Here is a 12,972-nt window from a genome sequence, read left to right on the forward strand (position 1 = left end):
TTTTAATGAAAAGAATGTGTAGCATATAGGAAGGGGAGTTTAAATAATTTAAAAAGAATTTAAAGTAATTACAGGCATACCTCATTTTATCGTGCTTTGCTTTATTGCACTTCGTGGATACTGCAGTTTTTACAAATTGAAGATTTGTAGCAACTCTGCATGGATCAGGTCTATCTGCACCATTTTCCCAACAGCATTTGCTCACTTCATGTCTCTGTGTCACCTTTTGGTAATTCTTGCAATATTTCAAATGTTTTCATTATTATAATATTTGTTATGGTGACCTGTGATCAGCAACTATTACTCAGTGCAAGTTCAAATGATGGTTAGCATTTTTTAGCAATAAGGTATTTTTTAATTAAGGTACGTACATTGTTTTCTTAGACATAATGCTATTGCACACTTAATAGACTACAGTATAGTGTAAACAGAACTTTCATATTCACTGAGAAACCAAAGAATTCATTTGACTCACTGTATTGCAATATTTGCTTTATTGCAGTGGTCTGGAATGGAACCTGCAATATCTTAGAGGTATGCCTGTCCTTTCAATTTCCCAAAATTGAATTTCAAGTGGTTTCATCCCATCAGTCAGAGAAAACCATCAAGATTTCCAAGTATCACACCAAAACCTAGCCCTCACTCCGAGCCTACCACGTTTTCATCTTTCCTCAGAGAACTTCATGTTCTTCTGAACTATGCTAAGTATCCTTGCCATATGTCCAGTAGCACTCCAAGGGTCACTTTCAGAGCTATGAATCATATTTTATTACACTTACTTATTTCATAAGAGTCTGCCCCCACTAGGCACCCCCTGCAAGGGCTGGGACCACCTGCGTCTTCTTCACATTTGAATGCCCAGCCTCTGGCAAAATGCCTGGCACATAGCAGCCCCTCAGCAAAGAACTCTGACATCAGAAAGCAGTGTTTGTTAATGACTCCCTTGAGGACCACATGAATCAGAATCCCTTAAACTGCTTATATATACATACTTTATATATATGTATATATATTTTAAAAATATATAATATATAATTTAAAAGTTATATTTTATATTATTTATTTATATGTCATATATTTATATTATAAAATATGTATATTTTAAAGCATATTTCTGATAACTCAATACCTCCTGGATCAGAATCTCTGGGGTGGGCCCAGGAATCTATTTTGTATGTTTTAAGACACTCAGATAATTCCTGAATACTCTGAAGTTTTACAAACTTTGCTAAAAAGGTAGGGCTTTCCTGAAGCTTTCTATTATTCTATTTAAGAGTAGATATCTACAGATACAACTACATTCAAGTTAAAAGAATAATGTGGTAAGTAGCTTCTCTTTCTACAAATGAGAAGGGGAAAAAAGCCTTGAGGATTTAGCTGAAGTCATTCTCATACCTGCACAGGTTTTTTTCAGCAATGCTTCATTGGAAAAAATTGCTATTTAGAAGTTTGTTGTGTCGTCAGCTCAAAGCATTTTCTATGTGAGTCACTTAGCTCCTTCAACATATTTAAAATCACAATGCTTCTTTCCTTTTCCCTTCTGTCATTTTTATTCTTTGCCCCAACCAGCCTTGGTAATGACGTAGCAACCTTCACATGTGTGGCTTGCCCCTTCATGTAATTCCCTGACTCTTCTTCCTTTCACCAGAAACGATCCCCTGTGATTGCTGTGCTGTGACTCTGTGTCCCTCGACATTGGCCCTTTCAGTATTCAGGGCTTCCTTCGCTCATCTCCAAGAGAAGTCTCAAAATAATTTTCTAAACAACAGCCTGAGGAAGCCAGGGATTTCTGCTAACTGCTCTGTTCTGACCCACGCCCCAGTCTCCAGTCTTCACCTCTCACTAGCTGTTCTGCAAGTCCCCACACTGTTTGCGGCGGAGACGTGGCATAAAGGCAGGACAATGCCAGTTTCCATCCATCATGAAAATAATGCAAAGGTCATACCCCTCTGCAGCGACACTGTGTAGAGAAGGCAGCATACTGTGTCTTTCTATTCAATTTCTTATTTCTGTCTCTTTCTAATAATTTTCCCTCTATGATCCTCAACTCATTTTACCACGTGTCCATTCTTTCCATACACTGCTACCTTCCCTTTTTTTTTTCCTTTCTTTTTGGTTCACATCCAGAATAAACGCACTTCTTTCTTGCAAAGGCATTTTAAGCTCTCCTCATCCCTTTTCAAGGATTTTACTCAAAATTGTTTCACTGATTTAAATCCATCCATTCAATAAATGGTCATTGATTAAAGTTCCGTATTATTAAGCACTATACTAGGAAAGAGAATAGAGATGAATAAAATATAATTCCAGACTTCAAAAACTCAAAATCAAGCAGAAGGTAAAAAAAAAAAAAAGGAGTATAGAAATAAATGCAATAAATGGTTTCGGTACTATGATATAAGTTGTGATATGTAGCTGCATTCTAGCAGTAAAAAACACAGGTTCTAGAGACAAACACCTAAGTTTGAATTGAATGGCTCTACAGGAGGGAGGGAAGAAGGTATTAATGAAGTAGAATTGACAGGGCTTGGTTAATAGGTGTGGAGGCGGTAGGAGGCAGAGAGGAAAATGAGGAATCAAACATGATTCTCAAGTTGCTGGTTTGCTGAAGAGTCTGCGGTGGGGGACCCAGGAGAAACACATCTGCAGGAAACATGATATATGCAATTTTGAACACTGCCTAGTAGGTCTGGAAATTTTGGGTGCAGACACACACACAATAAAGTTTTTGTGTTCTTGGGAAATTTCCTTCATAGTAACATAGCGGTGAGCTTTTTAAGTCATACAATAAACCTAATTTGACATAACTTCATCTAATTACATAATTTCTTAAAAGAAAATTATTTTCAGTAGCTCAGTCAGTTAAGCATCCAACTCTTAATTTCAGCTCAGTCATGATCTCAGGTTTTTTTCAGGTTGAGATGGAGCCCCGTGTCAGGCTCTGCACTCAACAGGGAGTCTGCTTGAGATTCTCTCCCCCTCCCCCTCCTCCCGCTGTCTCTGCCTAAAATAAATAAATAAATAAAATCTTAAATTAAGAAAAAGAAAATTATTTTCTATCTCAACTTTACAAGACCTGTATATTTATCTTTTTATTTCACCTGCCTTTTATGCTACTCTTAATAAATTCAAAACAGACTTCTTACCAAGAAAGCACATCTTACCTGGACCTGTCCCATCGTGACTAATCAGAACTTTCTTCAGTTTTCCAAGAGACACTGCCTCGATGGAAAAAATATCAACCTGTATGATAACAAAAATAAACTGAATGACCATTAGGATATTTCCTTTTTCTAGGAAAAAAATAGCATTATGAGTACTATATCAGTTCATCACTATATTGCTATGTATTGCTATATTATTATTATTACTACTATACTATAAAAAATTCCCCTACTATTTTATATGCAGTCCTACACTATGCCTTGTGAGACAAATATAAGCAAGTAACAGAATTTTTGCCCTCCTTAATCATACGGTCTAAATAAATCTGAAAAAGATTTTCAAAATGTAATCATAACATTTAAGTCTACCATTAGTAGTGATAATAATAGTTGATATCACCCTCACTATACACAAACTCTTCTAAGTGTTTTTCATATATTTAATCCTCAGAACGACCCAAGAAGTAATTACTACTCATTGTCATATTTTACAGTTGAAGAGATGGAGACATACAGAGTTCAATTACTCACTTCCAAGGTCAACATCTAGTGAGGGACCAAGCCAGGACTCAGCCCCCAGCAGTCTGCCTCCAGAATGTACGCTCTCCACCACTGGTGTCTGCCTCTCAGTAGATTTTGTTTCTAAGTCAACTATGCATTGCAATGGCTACAGGTGCATGCATATACAAATGAAGTTTTAAAATAAACTATTAACTAGATATGTAGTCTACAAATGAAAATACACAACACATTCAATGCACACATCCATGCAAATGATACATTAACAGCACCCTAAGACCCCTCCATGGCCCACTGCAGTCATAATCTCCCCCAGTTGTAGCCATTATCCTTTTAATTAGTTTTGCCAGGTCTAGGACCATAAACAGAATCATACAGTATGTTCTTTCTGCTTTTTACTCAACTTTTGTGGAATTTACCCATGTTGCTTTATTTAACAATGCTTTGTTCATTTTCATTACTGAATATTATTCCACATTATTTATCCATTCTGCTACTTATGAACAATAATTGTTTCTGGGTTTGGGGTATTACAAATAACACTGCTCAGAACATTCTTGACATGGCTTTTTGTGTATATTTGTGTACGTTTCTGATGGGGAACTACTGGGTTATAGAGCATTAGTAGATAGTCTACTTTTCCAAAATGCTTATAGCACTGCACACTGTGCATGCTCAGTGTGTGAGAGATCAAGGTGCTCCACAGGTACTCAATACTTGGTATTGTCATTCTTTTCAAGTTTAAGCCATCCGATTATGCACAGTGACCCTTGATTATGGTTTCCATTGTATTTTCCTGATTACTAACAAAGTTGTGTACACTTCTCATGTTGATTGGCTATTTAGATATCTTCTTTTTCAGAAGGACCATATTCAAGTGTCATGCCATGTTTTCAATGGGGTTACTGTTTTCTTGTTGATCTGTTGGTGTATAAAGTTTAGAAACATTCCTTTGCCAGGATATATTTTACAATATCTTTCCTACTTTGTGATTTGCCTTTTTTACTCTCTTCATGGTGCCCTAAGGAAGAGAAGTCTTTATTAAAATGGTGTAAATTTATCTTTTCTCCTTTATGCTTAGTGCTTTCTTTGTTTTGTCTTTAAAATCTTAGTCTATATGCATGCTCATAGCAGCATTATTCACAATGCTGCTGTAGTCAAAATGTGGAAGCAATCCAATTGTGTTCATACTAATGAATGGATAAACGAAATCTTGTCTATACACATAATGGAATATTATTCACCCTTTAAAAAAAAAGGAAATTCTGACACATGCTACAACACATATGAACCTTGAAGACATTGTGCTGAGTAAAACAAGCCAGTCTCGAAAAGACAAATATCTTTGATTCCACTTAGATGAGTTTCATAAACGAATCAAAGTCACAGAGACAGAAAGTAGAATGGTGGTTGCCAGGGGCTGGGTTGGGGGAAAGAGAGGAGAATAAGATTTATTTTTTAATGGGTACAGTTTCGGTTCTGCAAGATAAAACGTTCTGGAGCTGGATGGTGGTGATCTTTGCACAACAATGCAAATGAATGTGCTCAATGCCCCTGAATTGTACACTTAAAAATTGTTAAAGTGGTAATGTTCATATTATGCGTATTTTACCACCATTAAAAGATTCTTAAAATCCTAACCTACCCCCAAGATCACAAAAGTTTTTCTTTTGTAGTCTCTTCTAAATACTTGATTGTTTTACCTTTCCGATTTAGACCTAAACTTATATGAAATTGATTTGGGGGTTCAGTGTAAAATTGGGCTCATAATTTCTTGGATATCATAATTGATATCCAATTTGCTGCCTTTCCCTGATGCTGCACATCAAGACATGGGGATCTTTTTCTGGCTCTATTCGGCTTCTTTGTTCTATTTGTCTTGCCTTGTACCAATTAATGCTGTCTTAATTACTTTAACTTTACAATAAATCTCAATATCTGGTAGTGTGAGCCCTCCAGCTTTGTTTTTCTCTTAATAACCTTCCTGGTTATTTGGGGTGTATTTGACTTGTTGCCCTTCCACATAAATTTTAGAATTAGATTGCCAATTTCCATAAAAAAAATTTATGGGATTTTAATTGCTATTGCATTGAAACTGCAGATAAGGAGAAAAGTGAGCACTTTAAAATATTCACTCTTCCAATCCAGGAACATAGTGTATCTCTATTAATTTGTGACTTTTTAAAAATTTCCCAATAATATTTTGTCATTTTCCATGTAGAGGTCTTGCCTTGGCCATCTGGGTGCCTGCTGCCCATTGGGCCTGGGGATGGAGGGAGTCTCGGGACAGAGCTGCGTGTGCACTGCCCAGGACTGTGTTCCTTCCTGCTCAACTGCTTTAGCCACCACTGTTATTGGTGCCCCGTCTGTCAGCTGAGGTCCTGAAGGTCCTTGCTGTCAACAGAGGTGACCTCTAGAATGCTACTTACCTTGGCTCCTCCTCTTTCCTTATTTCCTCTACATTCATGCCTTCACGGTGCTTCCTAGGATCACCCCCCTCCCCATTAACCACCCAGAGGACCTGCCCCAGGCTCTGCTCTGGAAGAACTCATATGAAGGTCCCACTTTGCAAGTGGAAGTTTTTACTGCTGGGTCCAGACTGAATCCTAGCCCTCTGAGAGCTTCTAAATCTCCGCACCACATCTGGGGCTCTCCATGGCCACTCTCTGATTGGCTTCTTGCTTCTAAGCGTCTGTTTATAAATGGTGGAAAACGATGCTGAATATCAGCTTCTCCTCTGCACTTCTTTTCTTGCCCAGATCTTGGACCCTCATACCCTAATTGCCTTGGCAGCTGTCCAATGCCTTTAAAATCAATTTTAATAGGTATTTATCAAATGTTTCTAGCTGTCAGCAAGATAGTCACTTTGTCATGAACCAGACTGCCCTAGCTGGAAATATAATCTTGGTTGTTTTGTTTTTGGTTTTTGTTTGTTTTTAATAGCAGAAAAAAAAAAACTAGGAGTTACTTATGGTTTCACTGTCCCTGGTTAAGCCCACCTCCACTCAGCCCCAGACAGTACAATGCACACCAAGAAGTGCCCATACCTCTCCGTACTTCTTAATTGGTGTCAAATGAGCAGCTCTAGAATTTTCTGTGTGTCTTTTTAGTTAAAGAAATTAGAGGAAGGATGGTAGGTAAGAATCAATAAAAATCTTTCTATTACCTGTCCACGCCGAAACTTGACTTTGTTATTTTGGGATTGATGAAGCCTTCGGTTACCTGAATCTCCTCTGGTGCCAATGAGGTTGATAAGCACATTAGACTCTGTCTCTGCACCTGGCTTCCTGCCCGTGTACATGTAGATCTCATAAACCACCACTGAAATGTCAGAAATCCGATATTATCTTTCTCATTTTTATTTTCTCTCTAAATGTATTAGATACCCTGAAAAACAATCAGAATGTTGCCTAATCTAGCTGACATGAGTTTCTTCGTGGTGGTTGGTCCCAGCTCTTTTCCTCACACAGACCCATTCAAACAGACTCTCGACTGCCCCATGTTTACCTCATTCGTAAGACTCAGCTATTTCCCAAACTACAGTTTCAAAATAATTATTGCTAGTAATTATCCACTTTCATTAACCACTATACTTTCACCATTATGAAAAGTTGTATTTAAAAAATAAAAACTCTCCTCTCTCTTAATTAGATGAAAGTGGCAACTTTCCCCCCAAAGTTTGGCTGTTCTAATCACAGCTGGTCACTCACGCTGCTATTCACAAAGATCACTACTCCAATAATGGATATTTTTAATGGCACTCTTGAGAGAGAAAAAAATACAAAGATCTTAGAGAGATACAAATTTGAGAGATACAAATTTAAATTTTTAAAAAAGATAGCAGGGAGGTACCAACGAATTATAATTCACCATATTTGACCTTAGAATTAACGTAATTTCTGAGACACTGGTAGAAGTCGCTAATTAGAAAAAAGATTGTTCTTGCTGATACAACTAATATGAATAATATCTTGGACACAATGAGTACTTTTAATTCCAGATTCTAGAACGCTTTATAACTCTGTGCAATTGAACAGTTGCATTTATAGAAATTCGCATTAACATTTTCCAAAGAACTCAGACATGAAAATCCAACAAGTAAGAAAACAAGGTAAGTGAGAAACATTGCCTGTTTCCATCATGCCTGACCTTTAAAAAGACAAATGTGGTATACTGGGAAATGGTGTAAGCAGAGAAGATAAATCAGTTTCTTTGAGCAGTCTTACATATTCTAAAATACCCCAGAGTGAAACCCAGCTGAGCTTAAGCAGAAAATTAGAACACTTCTCATGAATTTAGGACAACCAAAGAAATCTTTTAAACTCCCTATAAAGAAGATCTGGTCTTACAACCTGGGTAACTGCCTGAACTGAATTAAGCCAAAATTTATGCTAGAATTCTTCATGAAAACAAGTATGTAGACAGGCATGATCGGAAGCCTTAATAGGGAAGCCTTGCTTCTGTTTACTGAGAATTTTTTTGTTGTTTCAGAGGAAGAGTGAACTTGTTTACAAATTTTTTAAAAATGACATTTAAAATATTAAAACACTTCTAAAATTAAAAAAAAATTGTTAAAGGTCTAAAAAAGGACATATCAAAAATTATTTAGGACAAAGATCATATACTTAGGGCACAAAGAACAACACTCAGTGCTCCCTCAAGCAGTATAGACTGTACACATTGTACAACCTATGTACCCATTGTCCCATGATCAAATCATGCAGCTTGCTTGCTATCTACACACAACTTAAATATTCGTAACATTGTATTATTCCCAGAAGCTACTATAAGTTAAGTTTAGTGCACAAGCACCAAAAAAAAAAAAAAAACACTTGCCACCTAAAATTCAAAGAGAATTAAATGTACCCCATATTTAGAACAAGGTGGATACCATAGTTGAGCACTAACTTTTATTCTTTGAGATTCTCTCTATCTCAAAAAGAGTTACATAGTTTGAATTGGAAATTGAAAGAAAACATATAATCCTACTCAGAGAAACAGACATTTGCTGCAATCTTTAACATTGACTCAACTTTAATTGTACAGTATTACATAATCCACTAAGCATTTGCTGTAGTTTTGCAACAAAAGCACAATAGATTCTAAGTCCAAACCTTTTCATGATCCTTAAGGCAATACAAAATTCTTCCTTTAAAGTAAAGAAAGGGAGAATTTAAGGAATACCTAGTTAACATGTTGATTAGATGCACCCTAAAATACTATGTGTTTTAAACAAGTCTTAGCAAGTGAAGATCTCGGAGAATTCTTTGTTCAGTCTCTCTCCTTGGGTGTGAAAGTCAGGTCTCAATGTTGTTGATTCAAAGGCAGGGCCATACTGTTCTAGCTAAAGGACCTGCATTGTTGTAAAAAAATGTAGAAGGCTAACAAATTATCTCTATTCCAAGAGAGGGACCCGTCACACAGGGAGGGGAAATCCTGAGAGAGGGCAACAGTAAGTAAAAAATGTGAGTTAGAAGAAAATTTATAATTACTTCAAAATACTTGAAAAATTCAAGGCTGGGTTTCTAGACATGGATGTTATACAGAATGGAAGAGATCATTTTACTTGAACATATTCGAAGACAAGTATTACTAATCAATGATTCAGCTGCAAATAACTTTTTTAAAGCACCAGATTTTAAGAAGTTAATATACATCTCTCACCATGATTTAGCTAAAAGTATTGAAAGAGTTAACTTGTTGCTTTAGGTTATCTGTAAATATTGGGCATTTTTTGCCCCCAATTTTCTAATGTTCTTTTTACCATAGTTGATGCTAAATTTTTCTTTCGTACAATGAGTCAGGAGCCTCAGCTGCTGTGAGCCTTACTCACTCAGACAAAATGGGCCATAAGCACCTAATAATAACATTGCTTGTCCTCCTGTTTGCCATAACTATCATCCAATTCAGTTCATAGCTAAACTATATATTTTCACCATTGGGGGGGGAGGGCATTTGTTTCACTTGTGTTCTCAATGTCATCACCTTCAACTCTCTCACCCTTATATTTACCTATACTTACAGTCATTTCAAAACTTTTCCCATCTTTCAAGGAATGCATAGCACATGGATTACTGCCAAAGCTTAGCATTCTTTGGGCTGACAAACTTGTGGCCTACATAATAAGATTTAACATCACCACATTAGTGACACAAAAATCTCTCAAATTTTAACCTGCAGGTTGGGTTTTGTTTTTTTTTTCCCTCAGATATCATTTTAGGCCAGAATCTGTGCCAAGCGTTTGTTAACGTTGATTTATCTGCATCAACTCCAAGCATTAACATCCCCATAAATAGTATCCTTAAGATTTCCTTTCAAGAAATCTTGAATTCTTTAGTCTCTGCTTACTACAGAAAGCATAGAGTTAAATATATATATATTTGTTCTTCATAGGGAGATATATAATTTCTTAACCACAAGAATATCTTAAAAATATCATATGGCTGGGAAGGGGACTGAAAAAAATTCCTCAAATGTGATTTTTCACTGGAAGTTTAGGAGAGGGAAAACAAAGCCATGGTAGGACATGTGTTTCCTTTAGTAGAAGAGGGAGGAGGTGATACCTAAAGAGGAAGTGGAATGAGATGCCTCAGGGATAGCCACACCAAGGGTCCTCTTCACATATGAGGGTGACATCCAGGAACTGAGGATGACATGGAGTAGGGATGGGAAGAATGAGAATTTTGAATTGACCCATTTTTGACCAAAAGAAACTAAGCTTTATATTGGAAGTGACAAAGCTTATTTGGAGTTACAATGATTAAGATTTCCATCATCCATGGAAATAGGGGCTTGGATTATTTTTATGTCAGGTTTGTAGAAATATGATTTTCATGTGGCAAAAATCACTCTTTTAAGGTATACGGTTTGCTGAGTGCTGGGAAATGTTTACAAGTCCTGTAACTACCACCACCATCAAGATAGAGAATATTTCTATCACCACAAAAAGTTTACCTAGGAGGGGTGTGATTTTAATCAGCTATGAAGCATTTTTGCACCCCTCAAAGTCATGATTGTGAAGATTCAAATCCATGACATGATGATAAAAACAATGCAGAGGGAGTAACCTGGAGGATATCCAGAAGGATTGTCTCACACCTATACCTGCCTGATTTTTGAATGAACAGGTAAAGGAACTGAATCCAATTAACTGTTTATAAAATATATTATATTTAGTATGGTCCTCTAATTTTAATCTGAATTGCATTTGAAGGATCACCTCTTAATATTTTATCATGCCAAGAAGTTTTTCATTCCCGTGGTAGCCCATTTCTTGATTACCCAAGGTACCATATACTCAAGGTGTATGCTGATGAGGCAGGCTTTTCACAAAGTTACTGGAATGGAATGTTTTAAATATTTAGACACCAGAAGTTTATTTGCAGAGTCCATAGGGTCATGGAGGGCCAGTGTATGGTTCAGGAGGAAAGGACCACCACTAACCTGATCTAAGATGTCAAGATTGAACTGAAGAAGTACAGATGACCAAATAAAGTCAGCCCCAGAAGTAAATATGGAAAGAAACAGGCTGCTGCCTTATTCCACAGTCTGCCATTCATTAGTATTAGGATGTCATAATAAAATAGTTGAGCCAGGACATTTTCCTCCTACATTAAAACAGCTACTGCCAGAGAAATAGCCTAAAGGGAAACAATCCTCTCAATTTAGGATGATTTTGAATAAATCGTGAAAGAATATTTGGTGATTCTGTTATGAAAGTCACCTGAGATCATCGATGCTCTATGAAGCAGTTGGCTGTGTTCACAGATTTGTCTGTAGTCCAAGCCATGGTCTGCCCTCGCGCTGAACACCCCCCCACCACCACCAAGGAGTGCACGTCCCTGGGTACTGGGTGTCTTGGTCTCCCTTCCTAAATCTCACATGCTGTAAGTGCAGGGCTTACATCTTTTTCAGTTCTGAACCCCCAGCTCCTAGTACATGTACACATACACACATAATGTTTACTGAAGAGGACTGAATAAATGAATGCTTATTAATCCACCCATCTATCAAAAAAATGCTGTGTACTGATCTCTGTTGTTTGCCCTAAAAACCGCTCAAGTATGAATCATCATCTAGAATGTGCTATGGCTCCTCTGTACCCAGAACTGTACCTTAAACCAAGGCTACCTTCCCAGGCCCTTTTGCTCCCAATTTGCTCTCATTCCCCAGTTTCTTTCAGGGTCCACTTGTTTCTGGCCCTTTGGCTTTGTCTCCAAGGTCTGTATGTGTAGGAAGGGACGAGTGAATTTGGCCTCTCAGACTCTGACCGTGAAGGGTCCGGAGAGTACCAGCAGTCCCAAAAAGTGACTGCAGAAGGGAAGGGGGGCAGGGAACTGGCATTGTCAAGCCCTCCCTGCCAGACTGGTGCTAGAAGCTCCTCCTAAGTGAGCTCATTTGAAATGCTATCTCATCTCCCCTGTGCAGTATGGCCCGGTGGTGTTACTCTCTTTTGAGCCAAACCATCCAGGAGTTCTCAAATATGCTACCCAAAAAATGCCCCATCTACCAAATAAACAATAGAGTCATATAAAAATATCATTCTTCCAGCTATATCCCCAAAGTTGCAGACTTCCATTCTCCTCCTAGGGTACATTGTTCAAATTTTCATTGGGTGGTGACTTTTGGGACTTACCCTAGAGAGACATGCTTCTGTGCAAATGTGTGTAGATGGACACACACACACACACACACACACACACTCCATGTCTTGAGTTGAGCATAAATACATGAATATTTCAGTGAAACTCATGGGACCTTAAATCTTAAGTAGGGTCCTCACTGGAAGACTACACCCAAGCCCTTCTAAATATTTAGTTCTCCAACTTAGAGATGGTGGCACCAAACCGTCTCTGGAGCAGTCAGTCTACCAACTCTCTCCAACTAGCACATGGCCCTGGGGCCATGATCTCTCAGTGCCCTTCTCTTCATCCTGGGCGACAAACTCTCAAAACATCTCAGGTCTACCAACCTTGGATGTCATAAACAAATAATCACAGAGTCTAAGGAAAAAAGTTTAGAAGGCCATGAACTTTGCATTTGTGCCCCCATCTCTGTCAAGGGGCACACAGTATTTTTAGGGAATGTAAATTTTGTGGGTTTTTTTTTTTTCCTGAAGACTTTCTTATTCGGAAAAAAATGAAATGTAATTATCTGTGTTTGGGGGGAACTTCCTAGTGCCATGTTGTTAGTCATTATGCTCAAATGTTCCTAGGTAATATTGAATGGCTTTGCCCTGCCAGGGCCTTCTACATTCCTTCCCATGGGAGGCAGCTCCTCTCTGCACAAA

The 12,972-nt window shown here is 37.7% G+C and overlaps 1 protein-coding gene across 1 annotated transcript in view; it reads right to left on the minus strand.

Moving 5' to 3' along the window:
* Positions 1 to 12,972, minus strand: part of LOC135364027 (lipoxygenase homology domain-containing protein 1-like) — a 123,224-nt gene that overhangs the window by 17,729 nt on the left and 92,523 nt on the right. The window contains exons 9-10 of the mRNA XM_064587504.1: positions 6,850 to 7,004; positions 3,165 to 3,243 (exon numbers count right to left, since the gene is read on the minus strand). Of these exons, the coding sequence (XP_064443574.1) occupies positions 3,165 to 3,243; positions 6,850 to 7,004 (234 nt within the window). The remainder of the gene's footprint in view (positions 1 to 3,164; positions 3,244 to 6,849; positions 7,005 to 12,972) is intronic.

The sequence above is a fragment of the Mirounga angustirostris genome, unplaced genomic scaffold (assembly GCF_029215605.1).
Source record: "Mirounga angustirostris isolate CCGP_5_RB_7025 unplaced genomic scaffold, mMirAng1.0.hap1 SCAF_4, whole genome shotgun sequence".
NCBI lineage: Eukaryota > Metazoa > Chordata > Mammalia > Carnivora > Phocidae > Mirounga > Mirounga angustirostris.